The 26,892-nt window shown below is 39.1% G+C and overlaps 1 protein-coding gene across 1 annotated transcript; it reads right to left on the reverse strand.

The window, feature by feature from the left end:
- Window positions 1–6,905: 6,905 nt before the first annotated feature.
- LOC140136594 (carnosine synthase 1-like) lies at window positions 6,906–25,059 on the reverse strand. Its single transcript, XM_072158279.1, has 4 exons — window positions 24,905–25,059; window positions 10,945–11,228; window positions 9,092–9,178; window positions 6,906–8,045 (listed from the first exon to the last, which is right to left on the reverse strand). The coding sequence occupies exons 1-4, from the start codon at window positions 25,009–25,011 to the stop codon at window positions 7,552–7,554; spliced, it is 972 nt and encodes a 323-aa protein (XP_072014380.1). The 5' UTR covers window positions 25,012–25,059; the 3' UTR covers window positions 6,906–7,551.
- Window positions 25,060–26,892: the final 1,833 nt, after the last annotated feature.

Raw genomic sequence — 26,892 nt, forward strand, 5'->3', positions numbered from 1 at the left:
GGAGTGACCCTGTAATGGAGTCTGGGTACTCTAGAAGCAGAGTCCAGCCACTACGCGACTCTATGTGTAAAATGACTCCATATTGGGAGTCAAATGACTCCTGTGTAGAGTCATCAACGGTGACTCTTCCGCGGAATCAAGAAATGTATGACTCTTCAAGGGAGTCAGATGACTCCCAATATGGAGTCATTTTAAACATAGAGTCGCAGAGTGGCTGGACTCTGCTTTTAGAGTCACCCTGACTCCGGTTTGGCTTTCAGTGTATAGTAGGACGTAGTTTGAGCCTTCGCGCAACTTGATACTGCATTTTCGTTGCAACAATTCGATAGATATGCTGATCATGATATTAGACTAAACTAATGTTAAATGACGTACAATCAGAGACTGCGTATGAATATAATATTTGTAGTGATTAAATCCACATGGATCACTCATACAGAACTGGTTATTTTACAAAACACTAAGTGTTAAATTAAATCCCCATGGATCAAGTTTAATCATTCAAAATGCGGTCAGACTTATTAAGGGATGTATAATTATAATTATTATTTAATTATACGGTTATTGTTTAATTTGAAATATTCAGGCGTTGACGGGAATGACGATTCACCCTGGACACAATTTGTATTCACCTTCCCGTTCAAATATAAAGGTGGTCTTCCCAGTGTATTCATCACAACTGAAGTGAAAGATTCAGTACCGGTCTCAGTATTGGTACCTGGTATTGGATTTATCATTTCGGTTAATGTAACACATAAACAGGGCGTCACAATTGACCTTCCTATGGAAGCCGGTATAACAGATTTATCCAGTATCAAAGAAACAAAGAATACGTACACAGTCATTGTCTGTTCATGGCTATTATTTTGGACATGATTATACCAGTCAGGATGGCTGGTTTGTTCTTCCAACCACAGCCCTGGGTAAGGACTATGTAGCAGTAGGATATGATCCTTTAGTTTTAGACCATCGCATTCTCTTCTCGGAGTTTGTAGTAACAGCAATTGAAGACAATACATCAGTGTACATTAAAGGTCATAAAGAATTGTCGGTGACCTTGCAGCAGCATGAATCCTATCAATTCGTCTCTGACCATGTAAATCAACCGGACATTACTGGTATGTCAATCAAGGCAGACAAACAAATATCAGTAATGTCTGGTCATCAATGTGCCGAGGTGCCAGTCAATGTATCCGCTTGTGATTATCTAATGAAACATATCCCTCCAGTGAGCATATTGGGACATCATTACATACTCGCTCCGTTTCTGGGACGTACTTCAGGTTTTGTATACCGTGTAGTAAGCACATCCCATGGTACAACGCACGTATCTCTATCCGCAGAAACCATTTCTTTGTCAAGTGGAGAGTTTTATGAAGGTGACATTGTAACGTCAGATGAAGTATTAACGGTGATGGCGGACAAGCCTATCATGGTGGTTCAATACGCAAAAGGGGGTGAGTCTGATCGTATTGGCGACCCATTTATGGTGGTGATTCCATCAACACAGAAGTTCTCCAACAACGTGACATTCCCAAGTGGAACCTTATTGGGAAGCGATCAACAACATTATATTTCAATAATAAAACCAGGATATGAGAGCATAAACTCGTTTAACTTGGATGGCTTGCCACTGATTACACAAAATGCCAGCTTATTGCAGACATCAGATGGTGCGTTTTGCGTTCTTCGTACTTCAGTCAGTAGAGGTTTCCATTCAGTTACTCATCCGTCGGCTTCATTCTTAGTTCTCGTCTACGGCTTTAGCCCCCGTACAGAGTCATACGGATTTGTTGGGAGATATCAAGTTCACTCTCAAAAGAGTACAGATGTGGCTGTTAGTACTACCATGCCTACGACCAATGTCACCCATACCATGCCTAGAGGTGAGCCACTTTTAATTTTTAATCTGAAAGCCTATGATACATAGGAATGTGTGATGTGCAGTGGTAGCCTATGTGAAGGAGTCCTATAATAATACATGCCCAAATATTTCTATATGAAAATGATTCGTTTAGACCTATACTGCACCACAATCTTTGGGTCGCATTTGTTCAATTTCTCCCCAAATACACATTACTGTATTATCAAAATGTTAAATGTCTTATTATTTCTTCCCAAATAACACACATATGTGTAGGGTGGGTGGGGGTGTGTGGGATGTGGGGGGGTGGGTGTGTGTGTGTGTGTGTGTTACAAATCCGATTTGAAGTGCAATTTTGAGAACACGTCAAAAAATCATCAAAAATATCACTGATATATGGGGGTTTGCAACAAAAGCAGTTTTTGGCGGGATGCATGGGTAGGATGAGCATCCCGCCAAAAACTGCTTTTGTTGAAAACCCCCTTATATCAGTGATTTTTTTGATGATTTTTCTCAAAATTGCTCAAGTGGATGTAAGGGGTTTTGAAACTAAGCTCTTCATTTGTTGAATTGTTCCTAAAGAACCGTTTACTGAAATCACATCACTACACTAGCATTGCGGCGCTTTAATGTCGGAAGACAGATGTTTGCAGGACGCAAATAAGACGACTGAAATTAATACCAGTAGTATCTCCGCGCATATGCCCGCATACGCGTCTCTCCGCCGGCAATTGAGCGTACTTTATCTCCACACCGTCTAAGCTCAACTAATAAACTCTTCCCGATTCCTTTTCTTATTTCATTCTTCTTTTTATTTATAATACTAATGATCCCAATTTCTCCATACTATATACATGTATTTCTATTGTCTCTAAACTGGTTATGATACAACAATATGTTATTTCATGTATATTATGGAATAAGATATGAATATGGATGGATAGGTGGACAAGTCGACGTGTTTTCCGACACGTTGTTTTGATCCCTGTTCCAAAATGTTAGAAACATCTTAGACCGCCTTTGTTTTTACAGTGCAATTGTTGAAACAACAATAACATGATAAAAACAGATTGAGGCGAGCTGGTAAGAAGTCTATTGATTATGTTTATTAACATTCTACCATTGCATATTTGCTATATTCTTATTTTTAAGCAAAGAAGGTCAAATACCACCTATCACAATGCATGAGGTAAGGGGTGACTTTAAAGCTCAATCGCCGATGGCGGCCGGTTCCGTCCAGTTGGAGCCGGTATCAACCGGCGTTCTACTTGCGGTAGAGTTTTGATGCCGTCCCTAAGAATGTATTTTATCAAACCAACATAACTCATGTCACGTAGCATAATGTAAGAGTGCATAAGGTAAGAGTGTATGTTCTTATACGAAATAGAATACATATAACAATGTGTAATGGTAAGAGTGTATGTTCTTATACGAAATAGAACATCTCACAATGCAATAGGTAAGAGTGTATGTTCTTAAACGAAACAGAACACATTTCATAATGCATGAGGTAAGAGTGTATGCTCTTATACGAAATAGAACATATATCACAATGCAGAAGGTAAGAGTGTATATTTTTATACGAAATATAACACAAATCACAATGCATAGAGTAAGAGTGTATGTTCTTATACGAATTAGAACACATATCAGAAGGCATATGGTAAGAGTGTATGTTCTTATACGAAAGAGAACACAAATCACAATGCATAAGGTAAGAGTGCATGTTCTTAAACGAAATAGAACACATATCACAATGCATAAGGTAAGAGTGTATGTTCTTAAACGAAATAGCAGACATACCAGAAGGCATAATGTAAGAGTATAATATGTTCTTATACGAAATTGAACACACATCACAATGCATAGGGTAAGAGTGTACACATAACACATATCAGAAGGCATAAGGTAAGAGTGTATGTTCTTATACGAAATAGAACACATATTAGAAGGCATAATGTAAGCGTGTATGTTCTTATAGGAAATAGAACACATATCACAATGCAGAATGTAAGAGTGTATGTTCTTAAACGAAATAGAACACATATCATAATGCATAAGGTAAGCGTGTATGTTCTTGTACGAAATAGAACACAACTTCTAATGAATAATGTAAGAGTGTATGTTCTGGCATCAATGATCGCTTACTTGGCAAACTTCAACTCGCACAGAATGTTAGAAATCAAGAAGATTTGATCACATAACTCCTATTTTAAAAGACCTTCAACAGCTACCTATTCGTCGGAGAATTGACTCGTTTTAACTTGGAACGCTTTGAATGGTACTGCACCAGAGTATTTAACAAATCTTCTTCTTCCTTAATCTTCTGATTAACAATAATATTATTACTTGTTCCACGGGCTTCATCTGCATTTGTGACCGTACAGCACGAATGAGCCGTAAATGTCCTCAATTGTATTCTGAGTTACAGTGTAAAATGGGCATGAAGCACCATATTGAAATATTTCAATTGGTGCTACGTTCATCATTTTACACTGTAACTCAGAATACAATTGAGGACATTTACGGCTCATTCGTGCTGTACGGTCACATTTGGAGATCGATTTTTTTCACAATAAAGGTAAGAGTGTGTGTTCTTATACTAAATATAACATATATCACAATGCATAAGGTAAGAGTATGTTCTTAAACGAAATAGAACACATATCAGAAGGCATAAGGTAAGAGTGTATGTTTTTATAAGAAATAGAACACATATCAGAAGGCATAAGGTAAGAGTATGTTCTTATAAGAAATAGAACACATATCATAATGCATAAGGTAAGAGTGTATGTTCTTATACGAAAGAGAACACATATTAGAAGGCATAAGGTAAGAGTGTATGATCTTAAACGAAATAGAACACATATCACAATGCATAAGGTAAGAGTGTATGTTCTTAAACGAAATAGAACACATATTAGAAGGCATAAGGTAAGAGTGTATGATCTTAAACGAAATAGAACACATATCACAATGCATAAGGTAAGAGTGTATGTTCTTATACGAAATAGAACACATATTAGAAGGCATAAGGTAAAAGTGTATGTTCTTATAGGAATTAGAACACATATCACAATGCATAAGGTAAGAGTGTATGTTCTTATAGGAAATAGAACACATATCACTATGCATAAGGTAAGAGTGTATGTTATTAAAGGAAATAGACCACATATCAGAAGGCATACGGGAAGAGTGTATGATCTTAAACGAAATAGAACACATATAAGAAGGCATAAGGTAAGAGTGTATGTTCTTAAACGAAATAGAACACATATCACAATGCATAAGGTAAGAGTGTATGTTCTTATACGAAATAGAACACATATAAGAAGGCATAAGGTAAAAGTGTATGTTCTTATACGAATTAGAACACATATCACAATGCATAAGGTAAGAGTGTATGTTCTTAATGAAATAGAACACATTTCAGAAGGCATAAGGTAACAGTGTATATTCTTAAAGGAAATAGAACACATATCACAATGCAGAAGGTAAGGGTGTATGTTCTTATACGAATTAGAACATATATCACAATGCATAAGGTAAGAGTGTATGTTCTTATAGGAAATATAACACATATCACTATGCATAAGGTAAGACTGTATGTTATTAAAGGAAATAGACCACATATCAGAAGGCATACGGTAAGAGTGTATGATCTTAAACGAAATAGAACACATATCAGAAGGCATAAGGTAAGAGTGTATGTTCTTAAACGAAATAGAACACATATCACAATGCATAAGGTAAGAGTGTATGTTCTAAAACGAAATAGAACACATATCACAATGCATAAGGTAAGAGTGTATGTTCTTAAACGAAATAGAACACATATCAGAAGGCATAAGGTAAGAGTATTATGTTCTTATACGAAATAGAACACACATCACAATGCATTAGGTAAGAGTGTATATTCTTATAAGAAATAGAACACATATCGTAATGCATTAGGTAACAGTGTATGTTCTTAAACGAAATAGAACACATATCAGAAGGCATAAGGTAAGAGTGTATGTTGTTATAAGAAACAGAACACATATCATAATGCATGAGGTAAGAGTGTATGTTCTTATACGAAATAGAACACATATCAAAATGCATAAGGAAATAGTGTATGTTCTTAAACGAAACAGAACACATATCAGAAGGCATAAGGTAACAGTGTATGTTCTTAAATGAAATAGAACACATATCACAATGCAGAAGGTAAGAGTGTATGTTCTTATACGAATTAGAACACATATCACAATGTATAAGGTAAGAGTGTATATTCTTAAACGAAATAGAACACATATCAGAAGGCATAAGGTAAGAGTGTATGTTCTTAAACGAAATAGAACACATATCATAATGCATAAGGTAAGCGTGTATGTTCTTGTACGAAATAGAACACAACTTCTAATGAATAATGTAAGAGTGTATGTTCTGGCATCAATGATCGCTGACTTCGCAAACTTCAACTCGCACAGAATGTTAGAAATCAAGAAGATTTGATCACATAACTCCTATTTTAAAAGACCTTCACTAGCTACCTATTCGTCGGAGAATTGACTCGTTTTAACTTGGAACGCTTTGAATGGTACTGCACCAGAGTATTTAACAAATCTTCTTCTTCCTTAATCTTCTGATTAACAATAATATTATTACTTGTTCCACGGGCTTCATCTGCATTTGGAGATCGATTTTTTTCAGTCGTTGTACCTACGTTTTGGAACTTGTTACCTTTGAACATAATTAAAGGAACTGTGATTCTTTTCAGACATTTAAGGTTATTAACTATTTTAAACTGTTGTGATTTGGTAGTTCACAGCATCTTACGAATGGTAGTGAGCTTTGGCAAAAACTCTATTGCTTAATTCATAGCTAGCGTGTAGAAGAATTACAATATCACAGATATACTTTTATAGGTGATGCGGTTCTTGAGTTACGTTGTAAAGAGGGCTGACACAACAACACTTTTGTAAAACGTACATAACTCATTTAACAACAATAAGTTAAGCAAGTTTACAAAGTATACGATTTGTAGAATGAACTTTTGCAAAACAGCAAGGTTTTATTTTTCAATAATATATTGATCTAGATAATGAAAATCGATTTTTAGGTTGCTTCGACCAACAATACCTCGTCTACCCTTAAGAACTTATTTATATAACAAATTGTATTCAAAACGTAACTGATTTTTACTTATGTATGTCATTATTCATGGTTATACTTATATAGGCGTATATATGTATTTTAATGTTATTGTACTTTAATACTTATATGTATTTTAATGCTTCTTTGTACTTACTTGTTTTTCATATCTGCGCCTCGGAAAAGAAGATTGATGGCGCATTACAACAAATGCTTATTATTTTTATTTATTTTTATTTTTATACGACTGCATAATCACATTATATTAGGAAATAGAACGCAGGAGGCCACTTAGAAGGTATGTAAAATGCTTGATGCCAAACCTGTCACAACTGAATTTGAAAAGGGGCTGTGGAATAAATTATGTAAAATTAGGTAAAAGTTCCCAATGGCGTACCCGCTAGATACTCGATATGCCACAAATATATGTGTCATCCCTCTCGGTATAAATATCGTGACACCCACCCACCTCATGTTTACCCTTGATATTTTTGCGTTCAAAAAAGGCAGATTTCAAGTTTAACGTCCGCCCGTAGAATTGGATACCCTCACTAGAAATATTTCATAAATTCAGAGACACGATAGTGTTTTGTTTCAATATTAAGCTTGCCACACACTTTGCTCAGTTTTTGTCGGCATTCGTCGACATTGCGGCCTTTAACAGCGATGTTCGCGTACGGCTCTTCATAGTGTGTGCTCTTTACTTCATGTTTGAGCTTAGCTTCATCCTCCATTATCGTAAAAATCACGGCACCCCTAGCTTGAAGATCATCAAGAACCATACGCAAGTCGTTGTTGGTCATTACAAGCCTATGTTCTGACGGAATCAGATTCACGCCCAAGAGAAACTTCGTCGAGGGCATGCACGGTACGAAGGGCTTGATGCCGCATGAGATCATCATAGCGCACTTCATGAGATCTATGCCATATAGACGTTTGATCCAGTCGCGGATGTAAAAACCACCCATTCGGGCGTTGATTTCGATCAGTTTAGGTCCTAAATCAGTCATCTTCATCTCAACATTGTACACACCGTTGGACAGACCTAGAATATGAAAGGAAGTGTATATTATTATAAGCAGCAAGTTTTAGTATTGCTTAAGAAACTTGAAAGAACAGTCACATTTTATTTCCAAGTTCAGTTATTATGTCTGGGGTACATTTACATTTAAATCAATTAACCCACGTTTAAAATAAGCAGTTTTCTCTCTGAATAGCGAACAGCGCATACTTGATCAGGCTAAGCATCATGTGCAACCTTATCTGAGTTAACACTGGGTGCAAATGACTAAAGACGCACATTTTAGCCTGGTGCGGCTCCGAAAGTGAGGAGACCAAGCAGAGCACGGCTTGATTTTTTTTATATGGTGAATACTGAAACTCACCCGGGCGACACATCATAATAATTGTTTTAGCAAGTATGTTCCCCTAGGAATTTGAGATGGCGGGTCTTTGGGAGCTGAAGGCGTGCCGATACCAGGGGGATCTTTTGGATCTGCGAACGGTCCAAATCAAGGGTCTTTTTTGGTTTTCTGGATCAAATCGCCCGGCAAACCAGTTATGAGAGGAAAGAGCAACTTAGGGGTCATTAAAAGCTGAAATTATCAAAATCAATGGTCTTTCATAGACTAATTCCAATCAGCCGTCTACACTTCGCAATCCCCTGCGTATGCTTCGTAGTGACGACTGATTATCTTACAGCCAATATCATGACGGACTTCTGAAAACTATTCAATGCGACTTTGGCTGTGCGCCGTAGCGCGACTGACTAGCGGCGCCCGTGTACCGCGTCGCTGTACCGCGCCGCTGTGACAAGATCGCGCTCTGAACTTCTAAAAACAACAAACTCGGTCAAAAGGTCAATTTGGACACAACTGCGCATGCTCTATGCCACAGGAATCCTGTTGCAAAATCCGTCACTTTTTTTCCACGTAGTTTTCTCAGTCGTCAATCCAGACGGTTGACGACTGAGGGCAGCAGTCTAGGTCTTTCAGGGGTTTGTTTTGGTATAATTCGGGGGTCTTCTAGAGCGATGCAGTCCAAAATAGGGATCTTTCCGGGGGAACATACCCATATGTTCATTTGTGTTACCTATCTCAGTACAGCACTGGTAAGCAGCTGTCACCAGCTGGGCCTGTTTGTCGGAGGGCAGGTTTGATGGCATCAGGGCTACCGTCTCTGTAATATATGAGTAAATATTATATACAGTGACACTAAGTATTAAACTGGAAATCATGCAATTTTTTGAGATGGTAACAGCGTGATTATGTGTTTTCTTCGCCACCAATGTCTTCATAATCCTCAGACATTTACTAACCCTAACCCTAGCTAAGCATGATATTTCCTTGGTAAACATGGTATGTCCCATGTAAGATTGGCGAAGAAGTAAATATTTCAGTTCAGTCTGGAATCAAGATGGACGACAAGATACTTAGCCGAGTTAACGATCTCCAGTGTGTGGCCATGGAGGGAATATGATGCAGGAGTGGGCTTGCGTATGTTGGACACCTGCCATACTTGGCACTTGGTTTCATTAAAGCTCATTAGCAGGTCAGATTCCCACTTCTGGAGCGCGTCAAGGTCATGTTGAAGAGCAATTAAGTTAAGTCTTGTTGTAGAGTCAGAGACACAATCAGACAACCAGGAAGGTCGTTGATGTAGATAACAAACAGCAGGGGTCCTAACACGCTGCTCTGTGGAACCCTGGATGTCACCTGTCCTTCAAAGCTCTTATTGCCATCAACTACGACTGATTGGGATTGATTGGAAAAAATCCATGTTGTGCGTCAGATAAGATCTTACATGCGTTGAGATGACGAATAACAGCACAGTGCATAATATATTAGCAAAGCTTGCATAAGACTGAAGTGAGGGAGATTGGCCGGTAGTTCGCTGCATCAGAACGGCTGCCCTTCATTTTGAAACTTCATGAATTGTTTGGTAGCTTTCATTGTGTTTTACTATAGAATGTCACGCCAGCCATTTATGATGCCCACGATACGATCTCATATCAGTTACAATTTCACATTTTATACAAAGCGGACCATTAAAGTACGCATGACCAGGAAGGATACACTTTACAAACACGACCGGTAAACATGTAAATGAGTAAGCTTATGGTCTAAGATGATATACCGGTTAGCTATGATGTTGAACCAGCTCTCCGTATTAGTAATGATATTAGTAATGAATTGTTTGGTAGCTTTAATTGTACCTTACTACGCCATTATGATACAATCACGATCACGATACGATTTCAGTTTATTTCACAGCTTATAGGACCATTCACCATGTTTACGTGACCAGGAAATCAGCTGCCGAGTGCCGGCCGGACCAGGAAATCAGGTTGAACAGTTGGTGGCGCTATAGCTGTAAGAATTTTGGTAAGATCGGAACTCTTACAAAATGAACTTTGTCCTAAATCGTGCCACACATGGAAACCTCGGCATGTCTCCGCCAGTTAGCGCTCTAGCCTTGCTGAACCAATTTATTGTTTCCCAGTATTGGTCTATCTCGTCTCTCCGTCTCTTGCATTTTCTTCTACTGATGTGCCCTGCCCAATTCCATTTCATGTGTTTAGCTGTTTCTAAGATGCTTTGTGTCTTGAGTGTTTGTTCTCTGACTCATTTGTTTGTCTTTCCGTATAGGAGATCCCTAACATGTTTCGTTACATGTTGTGCTTTGCCGTTGCAAAAGAAATGCCCACCCCTTTGTCCGGCCAAAAATTGCCTGCCCCTCCCCCCTCTTTTTTCCCAGGGGAGCAGGTAATTATTACACAGCCCCTATATCGATAGATCGATAGACTATGGTGCGTGAGTGCATGACTATACGAGTAAGCTTGAGATTACAAAATATTACTTTCCTTGACACAATATTCCTAATAAATAAATGCATATGCATACAGCGTAAATTCATCTAAAAATGTCAAAAAGTGTGGCACATACCAGTATAAGCTGGATAGTTAGTCGGGCCATTATCGGTGACAAAGGCTGCGACCAGTTTCCTTTCGAAGATAATAATGTCAATATCGTGCTCAGAGCCTTCGAGGTGATCCATGAGTAGCATGGTATTGCCGTGACCGAGTCCGATTCCATGGTAGTCGTCGTTTATGCGGAGACTATTGGTGATAGCACCGTGCGCGTTACGTACGTCTTCCTCAGTTTTGCACATGTTTACACCGATGGCGCTGGAAGCATACTCGAGTTTGATGATCGCTGGGAAGCCGACTCTGTGGATAGAGAACACACATTTTATGACAATGTCTTGTTAACAAATCTAAGTTGAATGTGTAGTATACAAAGAGGCTTGGTGGTCCCGGCACGTTAAGTGAAGAGAGGCCCTGAACAACTGTTGAGTAGTCGTTAGACTATGCCATAGTCGAATTTTGATAAACAGAAATATGTTATTATTAATCATGATGAACGCCTCCTGTTGAAACTCAAAATTATACCGATGTTTATAATTAATAGTAAAATGGTCATAAAGAGTTTATATAATTAGTGACAGTAAAAGTAAAGTATACTTATGTTATTGAATGCAACATATCTTGCATAATGGCTCAATTTAATACTGACCAATTCTGATTTTGGAATCTACCAGTTTACTGATCGCGAAAGGCCGAGTAAAAAATGGGAAGCTAATAAACAGAGGGAGTACGGTGACTGAAAAGATCAGATGTGAAAATCTATCAATTGCACACAAATTAATGCTTAATGTAATAGCCGGAGTATGCAAAATGGGCAAGTGGACTACGGAGAAGTCTAAGTAGTCGTATGACCCCGAGCTCCACTGAGCAAGGGTGCAAAGTCTCAATGCTATAGTTATGACTATTGTTACACAGAATAGTACCTTATGTGTGACGCGGACGCAGACGAACGGTTGATCGTAATAGCTCTAAATCGTCGAATAGTCGAGCTAAACATCATACGTCAATTACTTACGATTCTCAACCTGTCAAGCATTCGCCATATAATCAAATGCTACAAAGCATCCACTTGAACTGAAGGCCTATAGATAATAACATCACTGCTCTTCTCTATCTGACTCATTAGCTCAGTTGGTAGAGCATCGGTCCGGTGATCCGAAGGTCCCAGGTTCAAATCCTGGATGGTCAGTGAAATTTTATCACTGGCTGTCATTTATGTATGTGGAGACTTGTGTTAAAAACCTTTCTCATAAAGCATCCACTTGTAACCATTTCAATAGATCTGTTTCTACTGGCAGAGTATCAGACAGTCTTAGAATAGCAAAGACCATTCCCCTGTATAAGAAGGGTGAAAGTATAACTATCATCCTGTTCCTGTATTACTCAAACTATCAAAGATGCTTGAACATCTTGCAAAGGCAAAGGAGCAAGGGGGTCTTCTGGTGACAGAAAAACAACTAGACTTAGCTGTGGTCTAAGACCACGAACACAGCCGTGTTGTGACCCCTTAATCACCTTTGACCCCAAAATATATGAAAACCCCATAGACATTGGCTAATGTCAATGCACGTGTCCACGTGGCATCACTTTGCTATTTTTTGTGGCAGAAGGGCATTTTGAAGGTATATCGTTTTATACCGGAAGTGACCCCTTAATGACCTTTGACCCCAAATGTGTGTACACCATATAGACACTGTGTTATAACAATGCATGTGTGCAAATGGCGTCACTGTCCTACGTAATTTGTGGAAGAAGAAGCATTTTAAAGGTATTTCGTTTTATACCGGAAGTGACCCCTTAATGACCTTTGACCCCAAATAAAATAATACCACATATAAACTGGGTAACCATAATCCATGTGTGAACATACCGTTAATGTGCTACGTTTTTCTTAGCTAATAGAAAATTTTGAAGGTATTTCGGTTTATACCAGAAATCACCCTTTAATGACCTTTGACCCCAAATCTGTGTACACCCCATAGATACTGGGTAATAACAAAGTGGCGTCACTGTCCTACATAATCTGTGGAAGAAGATGCATTTTAAAGGTATTTCGTTTTATACCGGAAGTGACCCCAAATAAAACTAGACTAAGCTGTGGTCTAAGACCACAAACACAGCCGTGTTGTGATCCCTTAAAGGGATCACCTTTGACCCCAAAATATATGAAAACCCCATAGACATTGGCTAATGTCAATGCACGTGTCCACGTGGCATCACTTTGCTATACTTTTTGTGGCAGAAGGGGCATTTTGAAGGTATATCGTTTTATACCGGAAGTGACCCCTTGATGACCTTTGACCCCAAATCTGTGTACACCCCATAGACACTGGGTAATAACAATGCATGTGTGCAAGTGGCGTCACTGTCCTACAGAATCTGTGGAAGAAGATGCATTTTAAAGGTATTTCGTTTTATACCGGAAGTGACCCCTTAATGAGATTTGACCCCAAATAAAAAAATACCACATATACATTGGGTGACTGCAGATCATGTGTGAACATACCGTTACTGTCCCATGTTTTACTTAGCTAATAAAACTTTTTGAATGTATTTCGTTTTATACCGGAAGTGACCCCTTAATGACCTTTGACCCCAAATTTGTGTACACCCCATAGACACTGGGTAATAACAATGCATGTGTGCAAGTGGCGTCTCTGTCCCACATAATTTGTGGAAGAAGATGCATTTTAAAGGTATTTATTTTTATACCGGAAGTGACCCCTTAATGAGCTTTGACCCCAAATAAAAAAAAAATACCACATATACATTAGGGGACTGCAGATCATATATGAACATACCGTTACTGTGCTTTGTTTTACTTAGCTAATAAAAAATTTTGAAGGTTTTTCGTTTTATACCGGAAGTGACCCTTTAATGACCTTTGACCCCAAATATGTGTACACCACATGGACACTGGGTAATAACAATTAATGTGTGCAAGTGGCGTCGCTGTCATACGTAAGTTGTGGGAGAAGATGCATTTTTAGTTGAAATTACGTTTTTGACCCCTATGACCCCTGCGTGACATTTGACCCCCAAGTTTCCCCCCACGGTCAATGATCATTGTGACCAAGTTAGATCAAAATCGATGTAAGAGGGTGAGTGCTAGAGCAAATGTAATGGTTGACAGAAGAAGAAGAAGAAGACTAGACATAGCTGTGGTCTAAGACCACAAACACAGCCGAGGGGTGACCCCTTAATGACATTTGACCCCAACATTTATTAACCCTCCATAGACATTGGCTAATGTCAATGTTTGTGTGCATGTAGCATCACTCTGTTATGTTATATGTGGCAGAAGAGGGAAGGTTTCTCGTCTCGGACCGGCAGTGACCCCTTAATGACCTTTGACCCCAAATAAAAATACCACTTATATATAAACACAATTCATTTGTGAACATACTATCACTGTGCTGTTTTTCTTGGCTGATAAAATGTGTTGGTATTTCGTTTTATACCGGTAGTGACCCCTTAATGACCTTTGACCCAAATAAAAATACCACATATACATTGGGTAAACACAACGCATGGTTGTTCCCAATTTCGTGATGTTTAAAAAATAGGGTTGTTTTTGACGATGGTGTGCTCGATATCAAAAAACAGGGTATAAAATCCAGAATAAAGGCCTACTAATAGTCGTATTTTTGCTTATTTTGGCGATGTATCTGATCGTATGCTTTGTATTCTTTGTACTTGGGCAAGCTTCCCATACCGAAAATAGAATTCGTATCGCTCTGCATTTAGTACGTGTTTAATATTATTATTATACAATACTCATCACAACAAAAGTAATTAGAATCTTCAAATAATTGTAATGCACGGTATAAATTGGACATCGCCTCAAAATGACCTTTTACATTTTGCTTCAGTGGTAAACGCTTGAGGATGGCCCTTTTTAATTAATGGTATGAAGATGTTTTAGGGTTCATACTACTAAATCTGCCTGTGAAGCGGTTTCCGGCAAAAGTTTATCACGCCTATAGTCCCAACTTTGCATACAAATTGTGCAAAATCGGTACAATATTAACACTTTTAGTGTTGCAAATCGTGTTTTGCTAGAACTTGTGAATGTGATCTCTAATTTGAACAGAAAACGCGAAAATTTGAGTGATGTTTACGATGATGAGCGCATGAATACACGAGGTCAAAACACGGTTAGCAGTCGGACGTAAACACGGGAAAATCGGGTCTTTTTATATAGCGCTATTTTTCTCAAAAAGTAGACCTAAAATTTGGTGTCATTTTCAGAAATCTCTACTAATTTGGCGTGATTCGGGCTCGAGCAAACTGGCATATGAAAATATTGAGAGAGAAAAAATCAGGACTCAGCGGGCTATTGAACCCCGGTCGCTGGATTACCGGTCCAGAGCTTTACCACTGTGCTACCTGATTTCACAGTCGGTACTCGGGCAATCTCAACTTAAGTCCCCATGATAACTCTCTCATTGTGTCTCAGCGGCCAATTATATATTAAATAATGAAGAAGGAGGCGGCCTATATGCTTCACCCTAGCAGGGCGTAAGACAATGCGAAACACAAATTAATATATGCGAGGATCGGAAATAAACGATGCAAGCTCGAGAAATTATAATCATTTAAATGGCGTGATTGGGGCTCGAGCAAACTGGCGTATGAAAATATTGAGAGAGAAAAAATCAGGACTCAGCGGGGATTGAACCCCGGTCGCTAGATTACCGGTCCAGAGCTTTACCACTGTGCTACCTGAGTTCACAGTCGGTACTCGGGCAATCTCAACTTAAGTCCCCATGAAAACTCTCTCATTGTGTCTCAGCGGCCAATTATATATTAAATAATAAAGAAGGAGGCGGCCTATATGCTTCACCCTAGCAGGGCGTAAGACAATGCGAAACACAATTTAATATATGCGAGGATCGGAAATAAACGATGCAAGCTCGAGAAATTATAATCATTTAAATGGCGTGATTGGGGCTCGAGCAAACTGGCATATGAAAATATTGAGAGAGAAAAAATCAGGACTCAGCGGGGATTGAACCCCGGTCGCTGGATTACCGGTCCAGAGCTTTACCACTGTGCTACCTGAGTTCACAGTCGGTACTCGGGCAATCTCAACTTAAGTCCCCATGATAACTCTCTCATTGTGTCTCAGCGGCCAATTATATATTAAATAATGAAGAAGGAGGCGGCCTATATGCTTCACCCTAGCAGGGCGTAAGACAATGCGAAACACTTAATATATGCGAGGATCGGAAATAAACGATGCAAGCTCGAGAAATTATAATCATTTAAATGGCGTGATTGGGGCTCGAGCAAACTGGCATATGAAAATATTGAGAGAGAAAAATCATGAGTCAGCGGAGATTGAACCCCGGTCGCTGGATTACCGGTCCAGAGCTTTACCACTGTGCTACCTGCGTTCACAGTCGGTACTCGGGCAATCTCAACTAAAGTCCCCATGATAACTCTCTCATTGTGTCTCAGCGGCCAATTATATATTAAATAATGAAGAAGGAGGCGGCCTATATGCTTCACCCTAGCAGGGCGTAAGACAATGCGAAACACAAATTAATATATGCGAGGATCGGAAATAAACGATGCAAGCTCGAGAAATTATAATCATTTAAATGGCGTGATTGGGGCTCGAGCAAACTGGCATATGAAAATATTGAGAGAGAAAAAATCAGGACTCAGCGGGGATTGAACCCCGGTCGCTGGATTACCGGTCCAGAGCTTTACCACTGTGCTACCTGAGTTCACAGTCGGTACTCGGGCAATCTCAACTTAAGTCCACATGATAACTCTCTCATTGTGTCTCAGCGGCCAATTATATATTAAATAATGAAGAAGGAGGCGGCCTTCAGTTGAGATTGCCCGAGTACCGACTGTGAACTCAGGTAGCACAGTGGTAAAGCTCTGGACCGGTAATACAGCGACCGGGGTTCAATCCCCACTGAGTCCTGATTTTTTCTCTCTCAATATTTTCATATGCCAGTTAATTTGTGTTTCGCATTGTCTTACGCCCTGCTAGGGTGAAGCATATAGGCCGCCTCCTTCTTCATTATTTAATATATAATTGGCCGCTGAGACACAATGAGAGAGTTATCATGTGGACTCATGCGGCCTTCAGTTGAGATTGCCCGAGTACCGACTGTGAACTCAGGTAGCACAGTGGTAAAGCTCTGGACCGGTAATCCAGCGACCGGGGTTCAATCCCCACTGAGTCCTGATTTTTTTCTCTCTCAATATTTTCATATGCCAGTTAATTTGTGTTTCGCATTGTCTTACGCCCTGCTAGGGTGAAGCATATAGGCCGCCTCCTTCTTCATTATTTAATATATAATTGGCCGCTGAGACACAATGAGAGAGTTATCATGTGGACTTAAGTTGAGATTGCCTGAGTACCGACTGTGAACTCATGTTTTACTGTGGTTAGAATCTGGACTGGTAATCTTGAGACCACAGTTTAATGCTGATTTTTCTGTCTCAATATTTTCATATGCCAGTTTGCTCGAGCCCCAATCACGCCATTTAAATGATTATAATTTCTCGAGCTTGCATCGTTTATTTCCGATCCTCGCATATATTAATTTATGTTTCGCATTGTCTTACGCCCTGCTAGGGTGAAGCATATAGGCCGCCTCCTTCTTCAATATTTAATATATAATTGGCCGCTGAGACACAATGAGAGAGTTATCATGGGGACTTAAGTTGAGATTGCCCGAGTACCGACTGTGAACTCAGGTAGCACAGTGGTAAAGCTCTGGACCGGTAATCCAGCGACCGGGGTTCAATCCCCGCTGAGTCCTGATTTTTTCTCTCTCAATATTTTCATATGCCAGTTTGCTCGAGCCCCAATCACGCCATTTAAATGATTATAATTTCTCGAGCTTGCATCGTTTATTTCCGATCCTCGCATATATTAAATTGTGTTTCGCATTGTCTTACGCCCTGCTAGGGTGAAGCATATAGGCCGCCTCCTTCTTTATTATTTAATATATAATTGGCCGCTGAGACACAATGAGAGAGTTTTCATGGGGACTTAAGTTGAGATTGCCCGAGTACCGACTGTGAACTCAGGTAACACAGTGGTAAAGCTCTGGACCGGTAATCCAGCGACCGGGGTCAATCCCCGCTGAGTCCTGATTTTTTCTCTCTCAATATTTTCATATGCCAATTTGCTCGAGCCCCAATCACGCCATTTAAATGATTATAATTTCTCGAGCTTGCATCGTTTATTTCCGATCCTCGCATATATTAATTTGTGTTTCGCATTGTCTTACGCCCTGCTAGGGTGAAGCATATAGGCCGCCTCCTTCTTCATTATCTCTACTAATTTGAACAGAAAACGCGAACATTTGAGTGATGTTTACGATGATGAGCGCATGAACACACGAGGTCAAAACGCGGTTTAGCAGTCGAACGTAAACACGGGAAAATCGGGCCTTTTTATATAGCGCTATTTTTCTCAAAAAGTAGACCTACAATTTGGTGCCATTTTCAGATATGTTATGCAAAATTTTGTTCTGATTAAGATGATATCAAATATATATTTCAAAGTAAGACGTAACTCGACCTAAAGCCTAAAACGTGACCCCTATTTTGCACGTAAAGTCTATGGAAAGCTATTTTGTGGTATGTACCCTTTACGATGAAGAGCCCAGTGAAGAGGCGGCGATAAAGGAGTCCCGGGAAAGTAGTTAATCACCGTAACCTTCCGAGTCCAAAATGTGTAACCCGTACATGTAACCTAGTTCTTTTGAAAGAAGACACTGAGCTAAATTGTTACAATGACCCCTGCGTGACCTTTGACCCCACAATTTCCATGTGACATGTAGGGGCATGGTCAATGATGGTTGTGACCAAGTTAGGTCAAAATCGGTACAAGCATGTCAGTGCTAGAGCAAATGTAAAGGTTGACAGAAGAAAGGTAGACGATCTCGTAAGAAACAAAACACAGCTCTCGGCTGTGTAATAAAAGCCCTCGACCATTGCGCGCTACCACGTGTAGGATTGTAGGCTGCTATGCTGTGCATACATGTCAAATTTGAAGGATATAAGTCTTTTAATTAAAATGACCTCTAAATGACCTTTGATCCCAATTATTTTTACACCACAGAGACACTGGCTATAGCCAATATATATGCACCAGGCACATATCCCTGCGCCGTGTAATTTGAGAAAAGAAGCATTTTGAAAGTATTCGGTCAGACATCGAAAGTGACCCCTTAATGACCTTTGACCCCGCCGAAAAAAATACCACGTATACACTAGGTGACATCAATTCATGTGTGAATATACCGTTAGTGTGCTATATTTTTCTTGGCCGATAAAAATTTTTGAAGATATTTTGTTTTATACAGGAAGTGACCCCTTAATAACCTTTGACCCCAAATAAAAAAAATACCACATATACATTAGGTAAACACAATTCATGTGTGAACATACCATCACTCTCCTATGTTTTTCTTAGCTAATAAATTTTTTTGAAGATATTTCGATTTATACTGGAAGTGACCCCTTAATGACCTTTGACCCCAAATCTGTGTACACCCCCATAGACACTGGGTAATAACAATGCCTGTGTGCAAGTGGCGTCACTGTCCTACGTAATTTGTGGGAGAAGATGCATTTTTAGCTGAAATCACTTTTTTGACCCTATGACCCCACAATTTTCATGTGACATGTAGGGGCATGGTCAATGATGAGCTATGATGGTTGTGACCAAGTTAGGTCAAAATCAGTACAAGCATGTCAGTGCTAGAGCAAATGTAAAGGTTGACAGAAGAAAGGTAGACGATCTCGTAAGAAACAAAACACAGCTCTCGGATGTGTAAGAAGAACCTGTAAGAAAAAAGACACAGCCGTGACTAACGTCAACGGCTGTGTAAAAAGGGGGTCATTGGGTGAGAGAGTGTTCAGTAAAACAAGAAAGGGGGAATTGGGTGAGAGGGAGTTGAAAATGGGAGTCAATGTGGCCGCACATCCCCGTCACCCATTTTTAGTGCGTGCCCCCCAGGCCCCAGCCCTTAAGCATTGTAAACATTATATTGTTCGTTACTATTACAGTGATATCTCCTTCATAGGCCAATGGTATACCATTCACCTTGTGTGTCAGCTTATTCACTTCAATATTTGATGTTTTATTCTTTTTATCAGCTATGACCCTGATCACTCTAACCACCCCCAATTCTTAAAGATGTTAAAAGTACCAGTGGGCATACTAAAATAGGCCTTTATCAATGTATTAAGTATGCTAGCCACTGGTATACCATACAGTACCAGAGCACTCTTACTTCCCTGAGGATCGGAAATAAACGATGCAAGCTCGAGAAATTATAATCATTTAAATGGCGTGATTGGGGCTCGAGCAAACTGGCATATGAAAATATTGAGAGAGAAAAAATCAGGACTCAGCGGGATTGAACCCCGGTCGCTGGATTACCGGTCCAGAGCTTTACCACTGTGCTACCTGAGTTCACAGTCGGTACTCGGGCAATCTCAACTTAAGTCCCCATGATAACTCTCTCATTGTGTCTCAGCGGCCAATTATATATTAAATAATGAAGAAGGAGGCGGCCTTCATGCTGTAGGCCTATAACTTTATACCTATAGCCCTGTGCCATTATATACTCTTTGCTAATTACTCTAATCTAACTCTAAAGTTTCGTCCTCCCTCCCCTCTGGCTGTTTTATAGTGACATGCCTTCATGGAGTTCTTGCTGTTGTCCACTGGAGGGTAACACAATCTCCCGGGGGGAGGCACTTTAACTTTGGAGGTGACGCGTACGTAGGGCTGTTAAGACCCCCTTTTTCAACATCGCTGTTACCCAAAGACCCCACATATTTTTACAAACACATGTTCTGTCACCCAAAGACCCCTTATTTTTTCATTTGATCTGTCACCCAAAGACCCTTACTTGTTCAATTTTAACAGCAACTTTCATGTATCACTGATTTTGTCACTTATTTTGATAAAACAAAGAAATTTGAAGCCATTTAGAACTAGAAATTCGATTTTCGAGGTTTCTGTTGCACTGTTTCGGCTCTCGCACAATCTTTGAACATGTGGTCACTGTGACTTGTGGCTAGTATAACACTGATTTGATAGTAGTCTAGTAGTATTGGATACAGGCTAGGGTTTGTCCCGGGGGTATGTCACAGATATCTTAAGTAGTATCTGTGAAAGTATGTTGTAAACTTTAATGCAAAATCAAAACATAGATAAATACTACTATCCTAGATGCACTTAGGCTTGAATCAAGACTACTATTTTCATGTTTTTGTGTCAGTTCCTGCAGAACTGACACCTTCTCCTACAGGTTTGACGATCACGTGACAAATCGAATCTGTGACGTCAATATCAATTTAAGGCTGTTCTAGTTAAATTACATACCCATTGGCATTTTGGCTGTTCCATTTAATTTACATACTCAACATTTCCCTGTGCACTTAGTCCATGAATTGATCCTGATTTGCATTGTCGTATAGAGTTATTTATATTTTTGTACACAACAGGGATGCTACTATTGTTTAACTAAATGAAGCATACTTTTGCTTTTATCTTTCTTTGTCCTTTATTAATTATAAATTAGGTGATTTAATTAATATAATTCTTTGTTTCAGCGACACAGGGGTAAACAGAAAAACAAAAACATAGGTCAAAATCCTTCAATTTCTGTGAAAATTGAACAAAAAGTACCCAAATCCCTACATTTTATATCTCCCTGTGTTATAGACAAATGTTATACGTCACATTTAAAATCATTTAAAATGACTTATAAATTGCCTTATGCTATAATGGGGTCTTATATATTTGTATTGTGTGAACTTTGTTTTTAAATGCCTTTGGCTTCCAGGTTAGTTTCTCGGAGCTGGTGAGGTGTATCTGATGCAATTTTGGCGCAAAATATGCAAATTAGGTAGCTAATTTGCATATTTAACTTAAAAATTGTTTTGGGGTGTTTTTTTTTGCCATTTCGAAGAACTGGTGAGGCGTATAGGGATGTAACTTGATGAGGTTGTAGTAAGCGGCAGTTTCTCGGTGAGGTGTATTGGGGTATAACTTGGTAGGGTGGTGGTAAGTGGCTGCCCTAAGACTTGATGCAATTTTTGGCGCAAATTAGGTAGCTAATTTGCATATTTAACTTAAAATTGTTTTTGGGTGTTTTTTTTTTTTGCCATTTCGAAGAACTGGTGAGGCGTATAGGGATGTAACTTGATGAGGTTGTGGTAAGCGGCAGTCGTAAGATCCGATGCAATTTTTGTTGCAAGATATGCAAATTAGTCACCACATTTGCCTATTTTTTTATTTGTCGAAATGCTTTTGGCCATTTTTCGTAACTGGTGAGGCATATAGAAATGTAATTTGGTGGGGTGATGGTTAAGAGCAGTCTTAAGATCAGATGCTATTTTTGTCACAAAATATGCAAATCAGCCACCTCATTTCCATTTTTTCTATTTTTAAAAACACTTTTTGCCATTTTTCGGAACTGGTAGGGGTATATAGATGTAACTTGGTATGGTGGTGGTAAAGGGCAGTCTTTTAAGACTGCCCTTTAAAAGATCCCACGTGATTTTTTTCTCAAAATATTCAAATTAGCCACCTCATTTGCATATTTGTTTATTTTTAAAAGGCTTTTGCCATTTTTTGGAACTGGTGAGGCGTATAGAGATTTAACTTGGTGGGATGGTGGTAAGGGCAGTCTTAAGATCCCATGTGATTTTTGTCGCAGAATTTGCAAATTAGCTACCTCATTTGCATATTTTTTATTTTTAAAAACGTTTTTAGCTAGAATAGAAGACTGACGCTGCGCCAAAACACGTATGTAAGTGTATAATTATTTAATGATAAATGAACTACCACTAAATGTTCCTGTCAGTGCTGTAGTGCAAAACTTCTCATGTAATTCCATCTTTAACATTACATTCAAATAATAATTACATTGTAAATTGGAACTGACACCAAATTTATATGAGTAGAACTTTATTGAATGACCCTCGCATATCCTTCTTTTTAGTACAACACAGTTCATCCTATCCAACAACATGCGGGCCACGTCCAGCTTGTGATTTATGGGGTGGTACGAAGAGAAATTGTGGTACTGGTCTGTGTGCGTGGCTTTCCTGTAGACCAAGTTAGACCAGCAGCTGAACAGAACCATCGGGTTTGCAAACGATAAGCGTATCGAGAAACGGTATTTATCCATCATGTTCTAACTCATAGATGAATTTGGTACTGTCCGTGGGGCACAAGTGTCATCGCCCCGATATCTTCATGGTAGAAATCGCCATGGTAGGTTGAATCCACAGCCCCCATGGCCATTTTATTCCGAGATGCATAATTAGCCAAGTGACCTGACTAAGGCTACTGACAATAGCCGGGGTAATTGATTTCTCGCTGTGTGAGTAAGCTTGTATACGACATTGCGTTCAATGGTCATACTGCCTCCACTTTAGTAGTGAGTGCAGCGCTGTAGTCCATACAGGACCAACGCAATATAAAATTAGAGTTTTGGTCAGATTTTGAGTTCAAAGCGCACGGCCAATTTTCAAAGCGCACGCCGACGACTATCATATCTGTTCAACACGTATTTTCCAGTGTATGAGACCACATCTGGTTTCTTGAGACGAAATCATTTACGAGAGATATTCATCATTTTCTAACCCGGTATCCGAAGATTTTCGTCTGATATCAAATCGTGCATAGCAATTCACGTGTATCGATCCCGTGTATTCATTTTAGTGTCTCTGCTGCACCAAATAATTATTAGCCAGGCGATGTCGGTGTGTGGGGTTGGTTTGATTTAGATGACTGGTTAAAATGTCAACTTGACTCTCGTTAACAAATTCCAGAATGCCATCCACATACCGTTTCCAGAGCCGCTGTTTACAGTCTAACGGAGCAATTGATTGTTGTTCAATAAACTCCATTTACAAATTCGCAACAATCAAGGACACTGGGCTCCCCATCGCAGCACAAAATCTTTGTTTGTAGATTTTTGCCCGAAACAAGAAGCACCGAGTACGAACCGTAGGAGATCGATGACATCCTCTACCGAGATCAAAGTCCTATTTTTGAGAGTCTCGTACTGTTGTAATCTAACTTTCCTGTGTTTGTAAACAGCGCGACGACATCTTGCGAGGTGTCAGCCACGTATATAATCCACTTCTGGGTTAGCTAGTAACAAAAGCCAAATGCCAAAACGACTCCATGCAGAAAATCACCTCTTTTTATAAAACTAAGCAAAATTACAACAATCACTTCAGGGAATAAACACACCAAAGTCATATCTAGCACATATGTCAAAAAGAACCTGAAAATTCATCAGATAAGCGAGAAAGGTTTGAAATTTCCTCACATTTTTGGTCAAAAATTTTTTCGAAAAAAATCATATTTTTTGGCCTAAAAATTGGCCATAAAAAGATTTCATGAATTTGAATTAACTGAGTAATATTCATAGTGTTTTCAAGTCAATTCCGCGGGAGACGGAAAAACGGATATATAGAAAAAAAGATATTTAATTTTATCCACAAATTGACACCTGAGTCGGAGCGTTGCAAAGGTGCCATATACGGCAAGTGTGTGTGTAAATGTATGCGAGTTATGGGTAGGGACAATAAATTATTTTGTTGATGCGTGAGATTCTACTCATTTTCCAGCTTTTTGCGTGAGATTTACTACCTAGGAGTGAGATTATACTACCTTGGCGTGAGACCGTGAGAAAGCCAATGCGTGAGAGTTGATAGCTCTGTGTATATTCCCTTTAAAACTCGTGGTACATTTTTAATTTATATTCTGTTTCCGTCATTTTTCACCAAATACTCTGTAAAAAAAAAGTTCTTTGCGCATATGTAACAATAATTAGAACTGAACTTTTCCACTTTGATCGGTTAACCTTTGAAATTGGGTGAAGTCGTTTTGAATTGCCTTGTATAAATTGGCATCATTATAGTTATTAATTACTGGAAACTGCTAAAAAAAGCAACATACTACTCACGTCTTGCAAGCTGTCTCAATATCGGCCTCCGACGAGATGGGACAGGACGCAGAGGAATAAAGGTTAGCAATGGGCCAGTGCGGGATGTCCAAGTTACGTGTACGCATGGTGGCCTGCGTACAGCTCTTCTTCTTTGCGACAGAAGCTGCTTCATAGCTTGAACCTGGAATCAGAGAGATTGTATTAACATTATATTATTAACATTTATAGTATAAACATTAACATTAATGTGTCTATTAAACAATTTTAGTGTTAAGGAGACAAAAGATCAAAATTTTCTTATAATAGATACATATTAGAAGGTTGCGATTTTTAAACCATGTGATCGTAGCCCGTCTTTCTATTCAAAATCACTCTCCTGTGACGGAGAGAGGTCGCTTATCTATCCAGTATTGAAGATTTTGCACGTACAAAATGAACGCGCGGATAACGTAGAAAATGTACAAATGTTGTGCATTTTACAAAGTATTTAAGACAGTCAAGGATAACAAACGAAGGAAATTCTAACTATAAATATGATCTTTTTCATTGTAAGAAATCATTATAATAAAGCAACAGTGAGGTGTGAAAATTTGACATCATTCATACACGAGGTTCATGCATACAGATTGTCCCTAGAAATGCGTGTAAGATCGGCCGTATAAAAAACCCTATTTCGATTTGCATCTCTGATACAAACGCACCGAATATACACACGATAGAAGTTGAAACAGACAGTTTTGTACGGCGGCGCGTCACGACGGTCATGCAATGCGACTAATTTTCGCCACAAAAAAAAACCGTATCATTTTGAAATTAGTTATTTTATTTTACACGTCTTTCAGTTAATTCCTTCACGATTAGATTAAGTTAAAACTAGATGTGACGCGGTCTAAAAGGACCACAAAGTCCAGCCGTGATCTTAATATGATCTCTGATGGCCTTGAAATGACGTTGGACAAAATTTAATAATAATAATAATGGTCATTATTATCTTTGATGAATCCAAGTGTAAAAATATTGGATCCAAAACTGAATAATGATAAAATTGGATGCTTTACGCCCAATATTAATTAGTCTCGCCATAGCTGGAATAAATATGGGCTCAATCGTTCCAATTTTATATCATAATCGGTCAAGTAATGAAGGAGTTAGAGCAAATTATATCAGGTTGCCAGACGAAGAGAGGAAACCACTGAAAAACAATAGTCCAGCCGAAGGTCAGGTGAACTGTAATTGAAGACCGAATTAAAAAGACTAGTTTGCGTCTGACGTCCTGTCAACCAGACCAAAAATGCCGTACTGCGCAGGTCAGCAACCAATCACACCGCGCCGTTGCCCTGACGTCAGACATCATATGCCAAAGCTACACGAAGGCGCAAAAGCTGGCAATAGCGATAATAGCGCAAAAGAGTGCGAATATAATACGAGTATATATATGACAATCGGAAAAGGATTCGCGATGCAGTTCACGAATAGTAACAGCGGAAGATGACTGTCACCTTCCGAAGGCAAACGAAATTGCGGTCATATTAAAGTTTCCGGTAATCATAACATTTTGCCTTATATGTTAGAAAAGTAATTATAAAGCACGAATCACATGGTACAATGACGTAATGGTTATTTGTGCTTAATTGCCGTCAGCCTTCATTGTATTACTGGGACGTCATTGCACTAGACAATTTCGGCGCCCAGGAATTTGAATATCACGTGTTGAGAGACGGATGTTTTTATTCGTTTTTATGGTCATTATGAGTTTGTTTTAAATAAAACCACGTGATTCGTGCTTGATAAATATTTTTCTTACATATAAGGCATACTGTTGTGATTGCCGGAGACTTCCTTTAAACCTAACTTTTATACGTTTTAAAGACGCCGTTTTACCTTTGGCATTCTACATCACTTTGTACGTTCAATAATTACATTTTTTGTTTGCTGGTATGGATCAGTATGCCCATATTAAGACAAATAATCACAAAGATCCCTTGGTGAAGATCAGGCTGCACACG

This window comes from Amphiura filiformis, chromosome 16 (genome assembly GCF_039555335.1).
Source record: "Amphiura filiformis chromosome 16, Afil_fr2py, whole genome shotgun sequence".
Lineage (NCBI taxonomy): Eukaryota > Metazoa > Echinodermata > Ophiuroidea > Amphilepidida > Amphiuridae > Amphiura > Amphiura filiformis.